At 40.9% G+C, this 19,164-nt stretch overlaps 1 protein-coding gene across 1 annotated transcript in view; it reads left to right on the top strand.

Moving 5' to 3' along the window:
- The first annotated feature begins 1,377 nt into the window (after positions 1–1,377).
- LOC148845507 (DNA ligase (DUF630 and DUF632)) overlaps positions 1,378–19,164 on the top strand; it is a 30,283-nt gene continuing 12,496 nt past the window's right edge. Inside the window, exon 1 of the mRNA XM_088956073.1 lies at positions 1,378–2,600. Coding sequence (XP_088812199.1) covers positions 1,589–2,600 — 1,012 coding nt within the window. The 5' untranslated portion in view covers positions 1,378–1,588. The remainder of the gene's footprint in view (positions 2,601–19,164) is intronic.

A 19,164-nucleotide genomic window follows, 5' to 3' on the forward strand; every position in this document is an offset into this window, starting at 1 on the left:
CCTCTCTAGTTCATCACAACTCAGTTAGGCATCAGAGCCACTTCTCTAGCTCGTTACCATTTAGGTAGGCATTAGAAACACCTCTACAACTCGTCACCATTTAATTAGGCATCAGAGCTACATCTCTACCTTGTCACCATTAGCTAGGCATTAGAGCCACCTCTTCAACTCGTCACCATTCAGGTAGGCATCTAAGCCACCTTCTAGGTAGGAATCACTCAACTAGGTGTCCAAGCCACATTCTAGGTAAGATTATTTAGTTAGGCATTTGAGTCACCTGCCAGTTGGGAATTGCCAAAACACACATCATTAATTATAATATTTAAATAATTAAAAAAATATAATTTACAATTTCTTTAGATAAATATAGATGAAAAATTGAGGAAGAAGATAAATAAAAATGAGAGATAATTTAAGAGAGATTAGAGAATAATGTATCTATCGGAATATTGGAGTATGGTCATAATGTAATAGTATTGCTGACGAGTTTGGATTTGCTCCAAAAAAGAGCACCTTACCCGACCTCCTGCACGTTTTGGCCGTGCATCTGAAACATTCCGTGCTTGTAATTTTTTATTGACGGGAGATGTTTTAGATGTACGGCTGAGACGTGCTGTCTTGTTAGTGTGAGGCGCGATGTGAGGAGCAGATCCGAACTCATGACGCGCGCGGAAGGGTCAAAAGATCGTGATTCGTGAGGAATCCTTTTCTTGTTTGGGACCGTGGGGTCTATCCTATCTCGCTTTTGTAGATGGCTAGATGCTGCCGGAAAGGCTCTCCTTCGTTGTTGTTAAGCCAAAGAAGTTTTAGGAATCTTGTCAAAATAAAAATGGGCCAAAACACAATAAGTGCTTTTTCAAAAAGTACTTGAAGAAAAAGCCAAAATTTAAAAACTTATTCAAAATTGACTAAACACTTATTGGGTTTATTTACCAAACACATATAAGTGATTATTGATGTGGTCCCGGTCTCAATTCTCAAATAAGCGATTTTTCCAATAAGTGCTTAAAAATAAGCACTCCTCTAATTCGGTAATCCTAAACGGGGGCTACATTCCAATCTTTTTGTTTTGATGAATTATCTGAATTCCAATCTGACGATGACCAGTCGTCAACACGTTCTTTCTGAATCGCTTTGCCAAAAGAAGTGAAGAATCGCCATTCAATAAGGGTCCCACACATGACATGACACTCGTACAAGGTGGGGTACGCCTGTTGGATTAGATCCCAATCTGACGAGAGAAAAATTTCCCTCCTATTAAAATTGGTAAATTAACGTACTATCTCTGCATCTCACGTTGAATATCTCACACGTAGTACTTAAGTGTAACGCAACGGGCGCACGGTTCAAATGTACCACACGTGCCACAGAATCAATGAAATTTTAAAACTCCAAAGAACCTCACTTTCTCCCTTTTCCGCTCTTTGGAAAGAGGACAGTAGAAGGTACCTTCAGTCTCTCAGTGCAGCAGAGGTTATACACAGCGCATCACAACCGAGAACGGTCACAGAAAACCTCATTGGGAGCTTCTGGTCAGAAACCCATCTCAAGATCATCAAGCTAGGGAGCTCTTCCAACCCATCTGCAAATGGGTTGCACACAGTCGAAGATTGAGAACGAGGAAGCAGTCTCTAGATGTAAGGACCGGAAGCAGTACATGAAAGATGCAGTCACCGCTCGGAATGCCTTCGCAGCTGCTCACTCTGCTTTCACCATGGGCCTCAAGAACACCGGAGCAGCACTTAGCGACTATGGCCAGGGTGAAGTCCAGGACATCCATCGCCCTTCTCAGCCCACCCCCCAACCACCCATTGACACCCTTCCTCCCCCGCCTCCTCCGCTACCCAACTTCTCCCCGAGTCCTCTTCAACGCGCAACTAGCATGCCGGAGTTCCCCGTGACCAAGTCCCATCTCAAGCCTGCGGATACCATCCGGGAAGAAGATGGCGTTGACAATGAAGATGGTGATGACAATGGGGGTATGGAACATGACAATGACAACGATAATGAACTCACATTGCGCCGTAGCCGCCACCGCCGGAGCACTACTGGTGGTGGTGGTGGGAGGGCCACCGAAGCGGCGGAACCACCGCCCCCGCCTTCCCCACCTCGTACCCCGCCGAGTGATCCTGTACCTCCGCCTTCTCCCCCGGAGTCGAAAGGCATGACTTGGGATTACTTCTTTATGGTTGAAAACATGCCTGGGCCGTCCTTGAGCAATGCCGAAGAGATTAGACCTGGGAAGGATGGGGGTGGTAGTGGAATGTATGATGGGAGGTTTGAGAGAGTGGAGAATGTTGGTGTTAATGGGGGTGCTGGTGATATGGGTAATGCAGTTGAGCCTCAGACGCCGGAGAAGGTGATTGAGCCGGCCACTGCTAAGCCGGTGAAGAAGCCGAAGCAGGGTAGTCTTGTTCATTCTCACACAGCGCCCCCCGAAGTTAAGAGAGTAGGGAGGGCTGTTCCGAGTGTCACCCTATTGCAGATTTTGACAGAGCTTGATGATCATTTCCTTAAGGCTTCGGAGAGTGCTCATGAGGTGTCCAAGATGTTGGAGGCGAATCGGTTGCATTATCACTCTAATTTTGCAGATAACCGAGGTATCTAACATTTCTTAAGACATCCTAAATTTATTTTGTAAACCTTTGGATCTTCTTAAAAATGTTGGTCTGATGCATATAAGAATCTAAAATATAGAGCATTTGAACTTTGAACAATAATTGCCATGGAAATTCCGAATCTAGATGTCTGAATTATCATTACCGAGAGGGAATAAAAATACCCATGAAGTAAAAGAGAAGCAGCTGATATTTTATTTTAAACAATGGTGAATGAGGTAGAGGTTAACTAGAAACTTTGATGATTAATGTGTATTCCATCCAAGGTTTATATTATTGATATTGCCAATGCGGGGCGTATCTTATCAGTCACCAAGATGGAAAATAGTGAGAGCTAGGGGATATTAACAGTTTGAGCTGTTAATATTCATCCTAGCAAGCCTATTTTCAAAGAATAAATTAAAAAAAAAACTAAAAAAGAGTATCGGGCAATCAAAATGCATAATACTCAAAAAAAATCTATTGATCTTGATTAATATTGAAGGGTTTAACAATACCATTTTTCCCAAAAAAATGATTAATGTTGAAGGGTTTAACAAGATTATCTATTGATAGGCTTTCAATGGATGAATGGTCTGTTAGGAAATAAGATCTTTTGTTTATTTCATCTAATTAAATTGAGCTCTTTTTGGAGATCTTTCCAATATGAATAATTCAATTCATTGGAAAGGGAAGGAACCAGTAGGAAAGATCTGCACTAGGGATCTGCCTAGTGCCTTGAGGCAGATAATTGTGAATTTAATTTTTTCTGTTTCCTTGAAGTGCATGTGGTAAGTTAGGTTGAGCTGGATTTTCCATATCTCTCTTTATAATCATATTTGTTCTTACACAATTTTCATTGATCTCAGTATTTGTTCTTACATATCATCATCATCATCATCATCATCCAAGCCTTGTTCCAACTACATGGGGTCGTCTACATGAGTCCTGTTATTCCATTCTATCCTATTCAGTACCATATCTATCGTTAAATTGTGGGCCCTTAAATTTTCATTGATCTACTGATAAAAAAAGATTTGTTTATCTCTTAGACTCTTACTAATGAAAATGGTGTAAGGCCAGCTGTGTTGTATGAAGCAAAGTATTGCGCAGTCAAGAAACAACATGTCCAGAAAATGAATGTGGCAGAAATGTGAATGGTTAGATGGATGCGTGTAAAAACTAGAAAGGATAGGATTAGGAATGAAGTCATCCTTGGGAACCCAGGAGTAGCTCCAATAGGTGATAAAATGAGAGAGAGTAGACTAAGTAAGATGGTTTGGTCACATGCAGTGAAGACTACCAACTTCTCCAGTTAGAAGAAGTGATTTGTTACATGTTGAAGGGGCTAGAAGATCTAGGAGTAAACCAGAAAGGACATGGGTAGAAGTAGTAAGAGATGATTTAAGCACTAATAATTTAACAGTGGATATGGCTTTAAATAGAATGCCTTGGCGAAATAGGATTTATGCAGCTGACTCCATATAGTTAGGATAAGGCATGAATGATGATGATGATCTAACTTGAGAATTAGTATGGGAAAAAGCTGTTTAGTGGGAATGAATTTGGATTTGGGGAGGTGGAAGGGTATGCAGAGATCTTGGGATGCTCAATTTTGGATTGGTCCTAGAAATATTTAGGCCTTCCACTTGGGGAAATCCTAGGGACTCTAGATTTTGGAGTCCTATTCTTGAAAGGTTTTCTAAGAAACTAGCATCTTGGAAAAGAAACTACTTATCTTAGGAGGCCACATCACTGTCATCAACAAGTCCGGCCTAGCTAATCCTCTGGTATACTACCTCTCTGTTTTTTTGAATCCTAGTTTGGTGGCTAAGAAGTTAGAGAAAGTTATGAGAGATTTTCTATAAGAACTTGGGGAAGTTGAAAACAATCATTTATTAAATGAGATGTGGTGTGCCAAAGGAAATATCAAAGGGAATTAGGGTTAGGGACTGTTGAGGGATAAAATAAAGCTTTACTGGGGAAATGGTTGTGGAGATTCCCTTTGGAGAGAGACAGGTTCTGGCATAAGGTGAGGTTTAGCATTCTTGGGCTCTTGTCAGTATGGGATGCTGGAATTTCTATAAGAAGTACTAGGGATCTTGTCAGTATGGGACAGCTGGTACTGATCATAGGGAGGCATTTGCGCAAGTTCAGTCAGAGGCCCCCTTTTTATTAAGGAACAACTGGAAAACAAGGTGAATGGTGTCGATACTGAGGCTGGTTTGACACAGCTAAGTCAGGAAAATGATGTTGTTGATGAAGTTTTAGGTAAGGTAGATAATTATAAAAATAAAAGTTTCAGGTAAGGTAGATATGCAAAGGATAGTGGATAGAGGTCAAAATTGGGAAAATCTTGGGCTTGCTATTCTGGAATGGTGAGGAATTTGCTAGGAAGGCTTTTGAAGAATTTGAAAGAAAAATGTGGAAGAGAAAATGAAGAACAAAGCGAAGCTGGAAAGGAAAAATGAATGGGACAATGAATTCTCAAATCAAGAGGATGTGCTCACAGATGAAGACTGATGTGGGCAGTTGGAAGGGGCTGGAGGGCTCTTGGTTTTAGTCAGATTCGGGGGGTGGTCTCTAGTCTTTTGGGGATTTTTTATTGGGTCTGTTCAGTGATCTTTTTTTGGAATTGTTTGGGTAATCTTTTACTTGGAAGTTGTGGTTTATTTTTTGGGTTTTTTGGGATCTTTTATATGCAAGGTGTGGTTTTCCGAGGGTGTTTCTTGCTTCTGGTGATATCTTATCACCTCCTGCTGTACTTTATTTTTTCTAATAAAATTTCTTTTGATTCTTCAAAAAAAGAAAAAAACTCGAGGAATGGAGGTGCAGGTGCAATGGGTTCATCAAAGATCGGTCTATGCTATGGCTGATAATTTGGTTAAACAAGGGGTGAATAGAAATCAACCATTCTGGGCTGAGTTGTAATTTGATTTAATGGGGAAGAGAAAAAAAACCTGTTTCTCTTCAACGATGTATATTTCTTTGTTCATATAATGTTTATGAATGGACTGAATTCAAGTTATCTATCAAAAATGTCATCAATTTACTTGTTTATTGATGGATAAATTATTAATTTCATTGTTACTTATGTTCAAGTGGTCTCATGGCGCATCTTGTTTGCTACTGACATTGTTTTAATTGATAGCGATCGAGTTCCTCCACATACTTTGAAGTGTTGCAAAATAAGTAGTTGAACTTAACTCTCCCTGATGCAAAATGAATATACCTTGGTAGTATGTTGAGTTATTGAGACAAGAGGAACACCTTGATTCTTTGGTTTATGCTAATGGGCTTTAGTTGTAATGGGCCTAAGGCACTCAATTATTTATTCATGCAGCTGTTCTATTAAGGGCATTCTTGTAATTTTCCCTTTATTAACAATCATTTGAATATATCTTTGAGAAGGGATAGGAGACAGCCATGATCTCTTTTCTCCCAAACCTTTTTTTTTTCTCTCTTTTCTTCTTTCTACTGTTATGTACCTTTCTTTTGTACTCTATCTTAAGATCTTGATTAAACATTAAGATTTATTGCAGCTTATTTTCCTACTTGGTAATAAAATAGTGTTCTTCCTATTTCGTCTTCTTTGAACCCCATAAACCCTAGCTCAGCAGTGCACTTGGAGAGATGAGTTGCTGATCATCAGTACAAGTTGTCGCCTGGTTGGTAATTCGAGATAGTGGATTCAAGTTTTGAAGCCTAGAAGGCATCCCTAGAGATTTTAGCCTAAGATCTGAACGAATTGGAGAAATCTACTCTTGATTGAGTTAGGGTTTAAAGAGGTAGATTGAGGCTGGCGCTTGCTTGCTAGGAGCTATTTGAACCATTAAGAGTATGACTACCTTTGGAAAGGGATCTGGGAAGATTGTCAAGAGGGACTGCATCTTCTCTCTTTCTCTCGAGTTATAGGGTTGATGAAACCCTAGCTTCAAGTGTTGAATTGACTATAGATCAGTTATCGTGGGTCTATTATACCCTATTTTTGTTTATAGTGACTTCAAAATTGAATTGTTGGATCAATGGATTAGTCAAGATTTGAAACAATACACAATCTGGAGTTGATCCAATAGGGTCTTTAGAAAGCTTTTACAAAGTGGGAAATGGGGTGCTTGGTGGTGCAAGATCTAACACCCTTTCGGAGAGCAATAGGAAGGTTAAGATCATCAGCACTTGAGGTATCAATAGCAATAGGGTCATTGTCAGAAATATCAATGGGAACTAAGGTACTTGGTTGGGTAGGATCCGTCCTCGGAGAATGTGATGGCATTGGTGGTACAACTTCTTAATGCTTCATAGCTCTTGAACTTGGTTGGCCTTTATGATGACACGAGAAAACATGGAAGGGAGGAGGATCAGGTAGATGAGGGAGTTGAATATAAGGTAGAGAAGGATTCTGAACCTGTTTGTCTTCATGCCTACACTCCCCTTGAGGAGAAACAGGAAAGAAAGGTTCACTCTCAAAAAAGGAGATATCCATGGAAACATGATATTTCCAAGAAACAGGATCAAAGCACCAGTACCCCTTCTGATTTGTAGGTTATCCCAAGAATATGCAAGGAATAACACGATGATCTAATTTCCCACTAGTGGGTGATAAGTTTTGAACAAAGCAACGACAACCAAAAACACGGAGAGGAATAGACAAAAGAGGAGCCTTGGGAAACAGAAGCTAATGTGGGGCTTTGTACTCTAACCACTGAGAGGGCATGCAGTTAATGAGATAGGTAGCGCAAAGGATAGCTTCAAGCCAAAAACGTTTGGGGACATTCATATGAATCAATAGTCCCCGAGCTACTTCAAGAAGATGGTGGTTCTTTCTTTTAGCAATACCATTTTGTTGTGATGTTCGAGCATAGGAGTTACGGTGGAGTGATCCACGTGAAGCAAAGAACTTCGTAAGATCATTATGGAAATATTCTTTGGCATTATTAGATTGGAAGATCTGGATTTCAGTTTGAAATTGGGTGAAAATCGTTCTTTGAAAATCTTGGATAATTTTTGGCACTTCATCCCTAGTTCGCATGGGATATACCCAATGTATATTGGGAATAATCATCAATAAAGGTAATAAAATGCTTGTAGCCACTTTCAGATGGTAAAGTAACTGGGCCCCAAACATTAGAGTGAATAGTATGAAAAGGAAATTCAGATTTATTATTCTTTGAAGAAAAATGAGTTCTACAACGTTTACTCAATTGACAAGTTTGACATACTAACTCTAACACTGACATTGACTTAAACAACTCTGGAGACACAATCTTTAAGGAATCAAAGGATACTTGTGACTGTAAGGCAAGCCTTATTCTCCAGCAAGTTGTCACCATCCACCATATGCCCTCTACCAATCATCTTCCCCGAGTTCAAATCCTGAATCACACAATAAGAAGGGAAGAAGGTTACTGAACTGTTTAAAGAATTGGTTATACTACTGACAGAAAACAAATTAATATGGAATTGAGGAACATGTAAAACATTAGAGAGTGTAGGACCAAAGGGAAGAGAAATAGTCCCTTGACCAGCTATGGTAGAGAATGAACCATCAGCCAGTCTGACTTTGTCTCTTCCAGAGAGAAGATGATAGGTCTGAAAGTAGGTAGACTTATCGGTCATATGTTTTGATTCTCCAAAATCAATTATCCAAGGAGAGTCAGAGGAATGAGACGATACATGGAGAGCTGTGGCAGAATTACCTGATGTAGGCGCATATGAAGTTGATGGAGGAGGGGCATCCATCTGGCGAATTGCCCTACCATAAAGCCCTAAATGATCATGGAAGGAATTAATGATATCCTCCCTAGGGTCAGAACCAGTGATTTATGTCTGAATTGTAGTAGTAGTAGGGGGCTGGGTTTCCTGAGTGGCCATGTTTGCTGTAGTGAATTTTCTTGGTCCTTGCTGACTTATTCAGATCTGAACCCTATTTCTTACTCTGTTTCTGAACCCATTTCGGCTTCCCATGAAGGTCCCAACATGTGTCACGAGTGTGTTGAGGCTTCTGGCAATGGGTGCACCATAATTTTTCTATCATCCACCCTTTTCTGAGAGTCTCCCTTCTTAAAAGAGTTTCCCCCACTAGTAACAACACTTCCTTTTGCTGCCAACACAACTACATCTCCCCCAGAATTATTCATCAGATTTCTTCTACTTTCCTCTGTCTGTAGTAGAGCATATACCTCTTGAACAGAAGGGAGATCCTTGCTTCCAAGGATCTGTACTCTAATGGATTCATATATAGGATTCAAGCCAAGGAGGAAGGCAAAGACCCTCTGCTGAGAAACAAGAGACTTATATGCTTTTGCATCTTCATCACACTTCCAATCTACACTCTGATAGTGATCCAACTCTTTCCAGATGGAAGACAAGTCTGAGTAGTACATAGAGAGACTCCTCTCCCCCTGTTTGCAAGTAGAGGATTCTGCCTGTAGCTGATAGATCTTTGCATAGTGTCTCAATTCAGAATAGGTTGACTTGGCTTGTTCTCAAATTTCATAAGCTGTTTCAGCCCACATAAAATTTCTTCTCACTTGAGGTTGCATAGAAACTAGGAGTCATGGCATTACCATACTGTTCTCTTGGTTCCATCTGTCATGCTCAACATTCCCAGAACTAGGTTCTTTAATTTTGCCATTTATATAGCCTACTTTTCCCCTAGCAGTAATGTAAAGTCTGATCCCCTTCGACCATTCTAAATAATTCAAACCATCAAGAGGTATGACAGCCATGGGGAAGGATAAATTCATACCTCCACTTAGTCCATTCTGCATTGATGAAACACTGAAGGTGGCTGAGTCTTCACTATTCATGACAGCTGGTTTAGATCACACTAGAAGAGGTTGAATAACTAGTCTGTCCAACTTATTTTCCCTTTCACACTGTTTATTCTGGAAAAAAAATTCTGCACCAGGAATAATAAAAAAAAAAAGACAGGCAGCCACCCTAGATCAACCACAGTACTTTAGTCACCATAAAACAAATTTTCTCTGCTGTTGCAATACCTACAGGTCATAACTGACCTACAAGTTACCCACTGCACTGTTGTTACAGCACACACAGGTCATCTCCGACCTACACACACTTCACAAAGCTGCTGTTGCAACACATATAGGTCACCTCTGACCTACAACCACCACAAGGATCACTTGATCCTACAAAAAAGGAAGGTACATGTGCTGATCATCTCACATCCGATTGGTTTTTTTCCTTTTTTTAGGTCTGTCCTGATACATGATCAGGGGAAAAAATAAAGAAGAAGAGAATGAAGCTTCTGAGATCAGTCCAAAAGAAAATACGTTGGTTCTTCAAAAAAAAAAAAATTCAGTAGCATGATGAGAAGGTAAGAAAGTAGAGAACTTGATCTCTTTTCAGATCTGATGAGCTTGCTCTGATACCATCTTGTCCAGAGAAGTGAAGAGAAGGGTGAGGAGAGAAAGAGAGAAGAGAGAAGAGAGAAGAGAGAAGAGAGATTTGAGAGCACCAAAAGATGTCGGCGGCGCTAGCTTTTTAATATTTATATTAGGGCGGCTAAACATAACATAAGGACAAGGGGAATTACAATAGTACCCCTGCGACACTAACAAATAAAAACATAAGAAAAAACACACTTTAACCAGCCTTTTAAAGGACAAGGGGAATTACAATAGTACCCCTGCGACACTAACAAATAAAAACATAAGAAAAAACACACTTTAACCAGCCTTTTAATAGCATCAATTTCTTCCTTTATTGCATTTGTCTATTCAGGTTTGGATAAAGTTTTTGCGACATTCTTAGGAATAGAGACACTGCCAATGGAGGAAAGGAATGCACGATATGAAGGTGAAATATGGTCATAGGACACAAAGTAAGAGATAGGATGATTAGTACTACATGATTTAACACCCTTTCTCTTAGCAATATGAACATCAAGATCATTAATGATAGGGGGATCAATATTAAGAGGTTCAGGCATATCAATTGGAACAAGTGTACTTGGCTGATTAGGAGGATCTACCTTTGGAGAATCTGATTATGTTGGTTGCACAGTTTCAGGTTCCATGGCTCTTGAACTCTATTGGCTCTTGTGGCGGCAAAGAAAGACACGAAATGGAGGATCAGGAAGAGGAGGTAATTGAGTTTGAGTCTGGGTGTGTTTCTCCTCAACCCTACTCTCTCCCTGAAGAGAAACCGAGAAGAAAGACACGACATTTGAATCTGTACCTCCTCAGACAGCTAGGACAACTGGCTCCCCCTCCGCACAACTCATCACACTTCTTGTACTCTCTTTTGACTAAATTAAGCCATAAACCTCCTGAACTGATGATGGTAAGTCTTTACTTCCCAACATCTGTACCCTAATAGACTCATATGAAGGGTTCAACCCCAAGAGAAAAGCAAATACCCATTGTTGAGAAACAAGTAACTTGTATGCCCTTGCATCTTCATCACACTTCCAATTCACATTTTGATAGTGATCCAGTTCTTTTCAGATTGATGTCAGGTCTGAGTATTACACTAAGAGACTTCTCTCCTCTGCTTGCAAGTAGAGGATTCAACTTGTAGTTGGTATATCTTGGTATAGTGCCTTTGCTCTGAATAAGTAGATTTTGTTTGTTCTTGTTGGAATATGTTAGAATAACTTAGTTGCATTTGTTAGGGCCTGTTTGTCTAATTAAAGTGTTTTTTATTTCGTTTTTTATTTCTGTTATGTCTGTTATTGTACTCATGGGCACAAGGGTCTTTTCCCTTGTTATTTCTGTCACCCTATATATATTAAATAAACACTGGCGCCGCCAGTACTGTTGCATTGCAAACTCTCTCTTTTCTTTTCTCTTTTCTTCTCTTCTCTCCTCTTTCACCTATCTTTGGCCGGCTACACTGCCAAGATGGTATCAGAGCAGGAATACTTATTAAAAGAGAGCAGACCGATCAACCCTACTGTCAAGAGAAGATCGATCAACCCTACTACAGGCTAGCAGAAAGGAAAACTGATTCTGGACTACAGGATAGCTACAACTGGTACAGATCTTCCTCTATTTTTCTCCTCTTTACTCTCCTTGATCATGGGCTGAGTGAAAACCCTATGAATCTGGGGCGGCTGAATGCTATTGAACCTGTGTAACCCTAGTTGTCTTGGATCGTGTGATCCTGTTGATGTGTTAAGACAATTGTAGGTCAATGCTGACCTGTCCTCTCAATGGTTTGAGTTGACTATAAGCAAAAAGGATCTCTCCTACTGATTAGTGGCTGTTAGCCATTCTAGAATTCTGATAGGCAGGTCTGAAACTACCGAATATTACCTCAGTTTTGTCCTGAATTTGGTACGGTTTGTGCACAATCTGGTTGGTAAACCCTAGTGTGTGGGTGTGAACTGAGTGGAGCATTGCTTTGTGGAGTGAGGGGTCCTAAATCCGGTGTGTGGGACTGAGTAACTGCTTGACCATGTCGACTGAGAATTCTGCTACTTCAGAAATCTCAGGGAGCCACAATGGAGTGAGTGGGGGAATGGATATGAGCTTTCCCATGGCTGTCATTCCCTTTGATGGTCTGAATTACCTTGAGTGGTCTAGGGGGATAAAACTCTACATCACTGCTAGGGAGCGAATAGGATACATCAATGGGAGAGTAAAGGAACCAAAGTATGGAAGTGCTGAGCATGATAGGTGGGACCAAGAGAACAGTATGGTGATGTCTTGGCTCTTGGTTTCAATGCTGCCACAAGTAAGGAAGACCTTTATGTGGGCTGAAACTGCTTGTGAGATATGGGAACAAGCGAAGTCCACTTATTCAGAACAGAAACACTATGCCAAGATATATCAACTACAAGCAGAATCTTCTACTTGCAAGCAGGGGGAGATGAAGATGCAAAAGCCTATAAGCACTTGATCACTATCAAAATGTGAATTGGAAGTGTGATGAAGATGCAAAAGCCTATAAGTCACTTGTATCACAGCAACGCGTGTTTGCCTTTCTCCTAGGGCTGAATCAGTCATATGAGTCCATCAGGGTACAGATCTTGGGTAGTAAAGACTTGCCATCAGTCCAGGAGGTGTATGCCTTGGTGCAGTCAGAAGAAAGCAGAAGAAGTGTGATGAATGGTGTAGAAGGGGAGTCAGTTTCCCTAGCGGTCCGGGGAAATTCAGATACAAATGTCGAAGGTGGTATTAAAAGGGGTGACACTCAGAAAAAAACAGAAGATAAAAGCAAGCTTTGGTGCACTCACTGCCAGAAGACACGACACACTAAAGATACATGCTGGGATCTCCATGGAAAACCTAAATGGGCACAGGATTTGGGTAAGAAGTCAGCACCGGATCAGGGCAAGAAACCAGGCCAACAGAATCAAAGAAGGTATAACTCAGCTAATCTGGCATCGACAGAGACTAGTCCTTCCGTAACTCAGGAGAGACATCCCGGTTCTGACCCTAAGGAAGATATTATCAATTCCTTTCGTGAACATTTGGAATTGTATGGTAGGACTCTCCGCCAGGTGGATTCTGGGCCTACTCCTTCTACCTCATTTGCGTCTACATCAGGTAATGCCACAGCCTTCCATGTGCCATCTCATACTACTGATTCACCTTGGATTATTGACTCCGGAGCCTCAAATCACATGACCGGTAAGTCAATTCCAAACATATAACCTTCTCTCTGGGAGAGATAAGGTTAGACTGGTTGATGGTTCTTTTTCTACCATAGCTGGCCGAGGCACCATATTTCTACCACTTGGCCTTACTCTTCCAAATGTCCTGCATGTTCCGAAATTACCTATTAATTTGTTGTCCATTAGTAGTATTACTCACTCTTTGAACTGCTCAGTCACTTTTTTTCCGTCTTCATGTGTGTTTCAGGATTTGACCTTGGGGAAGACAATTGGTAGAGGAAGCATGGTGGATGGTCTCTACGTGTTAGAGAATAATGCTGGTCTAGTGGCGACTGAGTCCATAAGTTTGGCGAGTGAGAGTCAGGCCTATTTATGGCATAATCGTTTAGGTCATATTTCTTTTGAGTCGTTAAAAGTTATGTTCCCAAAGATTTTTGAGTCCTTGTCAGTGAGTCAGTTACAGTGTCAAACTTGTCAGTTGAGTAAGCATTGTAGAAGTTCTTTACCTTTAAGAAATAAAAGATCTGAATTTCCATTTCATATTGTTTATTCTGATGTTTGGGGCCCTGTTACTCTACCTACTGCGACTGGTTATAGGTATTTTGTTACGTTGATTGATGATTATTCTCGATACACTTGGGTTTATCCTATGCGATCTCGAGATGAAGTGCCACAAATTGTGAAAGATTTCCAACGCATGGTGTTCACTCAGTTCCAAACGGAAATTCATATTTTCCAGTCGGACAATGCAAACGAATATTTCCATAGTGATCTCACGAAGTTCTTTGCTTCGAGTGGGTCACTTCAGCGAAGCTCTTGTGCCAGGACACCCCAACAAAATGGTGTGACTGAACGAAAAAATCGTCATCTACTCGAAGTTGCTTGTGGCTTGCTGATTCATATGAATGTGCCGAAACAGTTCTGGATGGATGCAGTATTGTGTGCAACATATATCATCAATCGCATGCCCTCTCGGCTACTAGGGTATAAGGCCCCACATCAGCTCTTGTTCCCTACAGCCCCACTGTCCACCATTCCGATGCGTGTCTTTGGGTGTCACCTACTCGTGGTAAACTTGACCCCCGGGCTATTCCTTGTGTTTTTCTTGGTTACCCCTCATCTCAAAAGGGGTATCGTTGCTATGATCCCATTGCCCGTAAGTACTATGTTTCCATTGATGTCTCATTCTTTGAGAGTCAACCGTTCTTCTCGGTTTCTCCTCAGGGGGAGAGTAGGGTTGAGGATAAACAGGCGACGACTCAGATTCAACTACCTCCTTTACTCGATCCTCCTCCGTTCCGGGTTTTCCATCGTTGTCATAAGAGCCAACAGAGTTAAAGAGCCGTGGAACCGGACACTATGCAACCAACATCATTGGATTCACCCGAGGCTGATCCGTCTCATCAGCCAGGTACACTTGCTCCCATTGCTCCTTTACATGTTGATTCACATGTCCCCAATGATCTTAATATTCCTACTGCTAAGAGAAAGGGTATTAGATCTTGTACCACTAATCATCATATCTCTAACTGTGTCCTATGAGCATGTTTCACCCTCGTACCATGCCTTCCTCTCCTCTGTGGACAGTGTTCCCATCCCTAAGACCGTGGCAGAAGCTTTGTCAAAACCTGAATGGACAGATGCAATGCAGGAAGAAATTGATGCCTTAATAAAAATGGTACGTGGGAGTTGGTAGATCTTCCTGAGGGGAAGGAACCAGTGGGGTGCAAGTGGGTGTTCACAATGAAACACAAAGCTGATGGAACTATTGAAAGGTACAAGGCTAGACTGGTAGCAAGAGGCTTCACACAGGTATATGGAGTGGACTATGCAGAGACTTTTGCCCCTGTAGCGAAGATGAACTCCATCCGGATTCTCCTTTCCTTGGCAGGAAATCTTGACTGGGATCTTCACCAATTGGACATCAAGAATGCCTTCTTGAATGGTGACTTGGAAGAGGAGGTGTACATGACCCAACCCCCAGGGTTCTGTGCCCGAGGCAGTGAACAAAAGGTGTGCAGGTTGAAAAAGTCCCTATATGGATTGAAACAATCACCTCGGGCTTGGTTTAGTAAGTTCCATGTAGCAGTCCAACAAATGGGATTCAAACAATGCCAATCAGATCATACATTGTTTGTAAAAAGAGGTGAAGGTAAAATTGCAGCACTTATTGTGTATGTGGATGACATAGTGATCACAGGAGATTGGGAGGCTGAAATCCAGAGACTAAAAAAATTCTTAGCCACTAAATTTGAGGTGAAGGATCTAGGCCCCTTACGATACTTCCTTGGAATTGAAGTTGCCCGCTCTCACAAGGGAATCTTTATTTCCCAACGGAAGTATGTACTAGATCTACTAGAAGATACAGGTAAGTTGGGGGTAAAACCATCTGATTCACCTATTGAACCTAATCACCATATGGGAGACAGTCAGGGAGAGTTTTTGAAAGATGTAAAGATGTTCCAGAGACTGGTGGGGAGACTTCTGTATTTGTCTATGACCAGGCCTGATATTGCCTATGCAGTGGGTGTCCTTAGTCAATTCATGCACAGCCCGATGACAACTCACTTTGAGGCTGCAGAGAGGATCTTGAGATATCTCAAGAAGTTTCCTGGGGCTGGTTTGTTGTTCCAGAAACACAGTCACTTAAAAGTGGAAGTATATACTGATGCGGATTGGGCAGGAGCAATCAATGACCGAAAGTCCACCAGTGGTTATTGTGCCTTTGTAGGAGGAAACCTTGTCATATGGAGAAGCAAAAAACAAAGTGTGGTGGCTAGATGCAGTGCTGAAGCAGAATATAGAGCGATGGCTCATGGGGTTGCGAAAATCATGTGGATAAGAAATCTGTTAGGTGAATTGGGTTTTGTAGTAAACGATCATACTTCACTCTACTGTGACAATAAAGCAGCCATCAATATTGCTGCTAATCCAGTTCTGCATGATAGGACAAAACACATTGAAGTGGACAAACATTTTATCAGAGAGAAATTTGAAAGTGGAGAAGTGTGCACACCATATGTCAACTCGGAAGAGCAACTTGCAAATATCTTCACCAAAGGTCTTCATCATGTGCGGCACAAAGATTTGTGTGACAAGCTGGGCATGATTGACATCTATGCTCCAACTTGAGGGGGAGTGTTGGAATAATGTTAGAATAACTTAGTTGCAGTTGTTAGGGCATGTTCCCATATTTCACAAGCTGTTTCAGCCCACATAAATGTCTTCCTTATTGCGGCAACATGGAAACCAAGAGCCATGACATCGCCATATTATTTTCTTGGTTCCACCTATCATATTCAGCACTTCCAGTTGTTGAGAAACAAGTGACTTGTATGCCCTTGCATCTTCATCACACTTCCAATTCACATTTTGATAGTGATCCAGTTCTTTCTAGATTGATGTCAGATCTGAGTAGTACACTGAGAGACTTCTCTCCCCTGCTTGCAAGTAGAGGATTCAACTTGTAGTTGGTATATCTTGGTATAGTGCCTTTGCTCTGAATAAGTAGATTTTGTTTGTTCCCATATTTCACAAGCTGTTTCAGCCCACATAAATGTTTTCCTTACTTGTGGCAGCATGGAAACCAAGAGCCATGACATCACCATATTATTTTCTTGGTTCCACCTATCATATTCAACACTTCCAGTCTTTGGTTCCTTCACTTTTCCATTAATATATTGTATTTTCCCTCTAGCAGTAATATAGAGTTTTATTCCCCTAGACCATTCAAGGTAGTTTAGTTCATCAAAGGGAATTACATCCATGGAGAACTCATATCCATCTCCCCATTCATTCCATTTTGACTTTTTGAAACCCCAAAAGTAGCAGAATTCTCTGAGGACATGGTAAAAAAAAAGATTTCAGTCTCAACACACAACTTAGGATCCCTCCTTGCATCGAAAAACAAAACCTAGCTCCACACAAGTAAGCAGTCCACATACACACTTTGGTTTGGACACAAATTAAGCACAAAACAGCACCAATTTCTAGACAAAAAGGCAAAATCAGATTGATTTCAGACCTGTACGGGTTAACAGTTCTAACCTGCCAACCTTCCAGAATGTCTAAGTGCATTAACCACGAGGAGAGATCCTTAAAACTTGTAATCACACCAACAATTGGAAATAACAGGTCATCCGTAACCTAGCCACCCTTTCATAGGTACAGGATCACACGATCCAAGAAAAAAAGAGGTATAAACCTCACAAAATTCTGACAACATTCAGCAGCTCAGATTCATTTGAATTTTCTCTTGGTACACGACCAAGAAAGATAAGAGAAAAAAAATAGAAAGGTTCGTACTAGTGGAAGCCTTGCTCGATCTGCTCTCACATTCAGTAAACCCGCTCTGATACCATCTTAACAGTAGAGAACTGACAGGAAATAAGAGAGAGAAGGGAAGAGAGGAAGAAGGGAGAAGGTAGAGGAGAAGAAGAGAGATTGGCGACACTAAAACTGTTTTGGCGGCGCCATAATATATTAATATTTATAGGGTGACCAAAATAGAAAGGGAAAAGATCCTTGTGCCCCTGCTGTAAATAAAGTACAATAACAGCCATAAAAAAGTACTTTAAACAGACCAAACAGACCCTAACGAGAAAATAATAAAATAGAAATAAACTATTTCAACAGAAAGCAATTTATGAGGTACATTTTTTTTTTGTTAATCTTATCCGGTATGATGTGGGTACTGGATTGATGGTCTTGTTTTGGTAGGACCTTTGGATATGTGAACAACCACTAAGGGTCCAATTTCCTCCGCTTTATGCACTTTCCTACTACAAATTTGAACTCATCTCTAAGTTTGTGAACTTCTTTGCCTAGGGTTTAAATTGGGATCTTGGATTCAAAAGGGGCCTTAGGAAAACAAAGTGTGAATCTCTCATCCTTCTTTTGGCCAAACTCGACTGTCTTCTTGAATCAAAATGTAGAAGTCAATGGGGTTTGGTCCATTTTTTAGATGGATTTTTCACTTGTGCTTCTTTTTTTTTTTCTAATTTTTTACTTCAGCCTTCCACCTTGGGGGTAAATTTTCCGGTGAAAGAAATTTGGAGTAAGCCAATCCCTCCTAAAATTCAGGTCCTTTGTTGGGAAGTTTCCCTTGGAAAGATTAACACTTGTGATTTGCTACAGAAAAGAAGGCCAAATAAGTGTCTATCCCCTCACGTGCTCTTTGTGCAAAAACAATGGTAAAACCATTTCTTATATGTTAAATCTTTTCATCCTGTCCTTTGTACTTTGTATTTGGGAGCATCTTTGTTTTCTCTATGGGTGTAGGTGGAGTCCTTAGGATGTGGTGGGTCTCTTTGACCCAAACGTATCGAGATAGCCAAAGAAAGGGCAAAGAATTATGTGGAAAGCAGTGAGAGCTGCCATGTTATGGACTGTTTGGGAAGAAAGGAATGGGAGGATTTTCAATGAAAAGATTAGGACAGAGGTGGAGATCATTGACACTGTTAAAACAAAAGTTGCACATTGGGTGAAGACCTTGTAGGACTTCCAAAATTTCTCACTAAACGACATTTCGAGAACTTTGAAGGAAGTGGCACTATGGGCTCAAGACCAGTAGAGGGAAACTATGGATTGGAGCTTTGTTAAACTCAACTTTGATGGGAGTTATATTGGTAATTAGGCCGTAGTTAGACTGGGAGGGGTCTTTTGAGACACAAAAAGGAAAGGTATTAGCATTAATTTTAGGACCCTTAGCAGATGGTAATGCATTGAGATTTGAGCTGTGTAGATTACTCCATGGTTTAAAATTTGCTAAGCAATTTGGATTCCACAACTTGGAGGGGGAAGGGGCTCTCGGGTGGTGGACAAGATGTAGCTCCCAAACCCCATGGATCTATAGACACACATTTTGGAAAATAGAAAGCATAACAAGAGATCTGGATGTTGCCATTACATGGGTAAGAAGAACAACAAATGGGATGTGGTGGATGTTTTGGCTAAACAAGGGACACCTAGGCACCAAATGTT

Source organism: Nelumbo lutea, chromosome 7, assembly GCF_056320005.1.
Source record: "Nelumbo lutea isolate HS-2025 chromosome 7, American lotus-T2T, whole genome shotgun sequence".
NCBI classification, from domain to species: Eukaryota; Viridiplantae; Streptophyta; class Magnoliopsida; order Proteales; family Nelumbonaceae; genus Nelumbo; species Nelumbo lutea.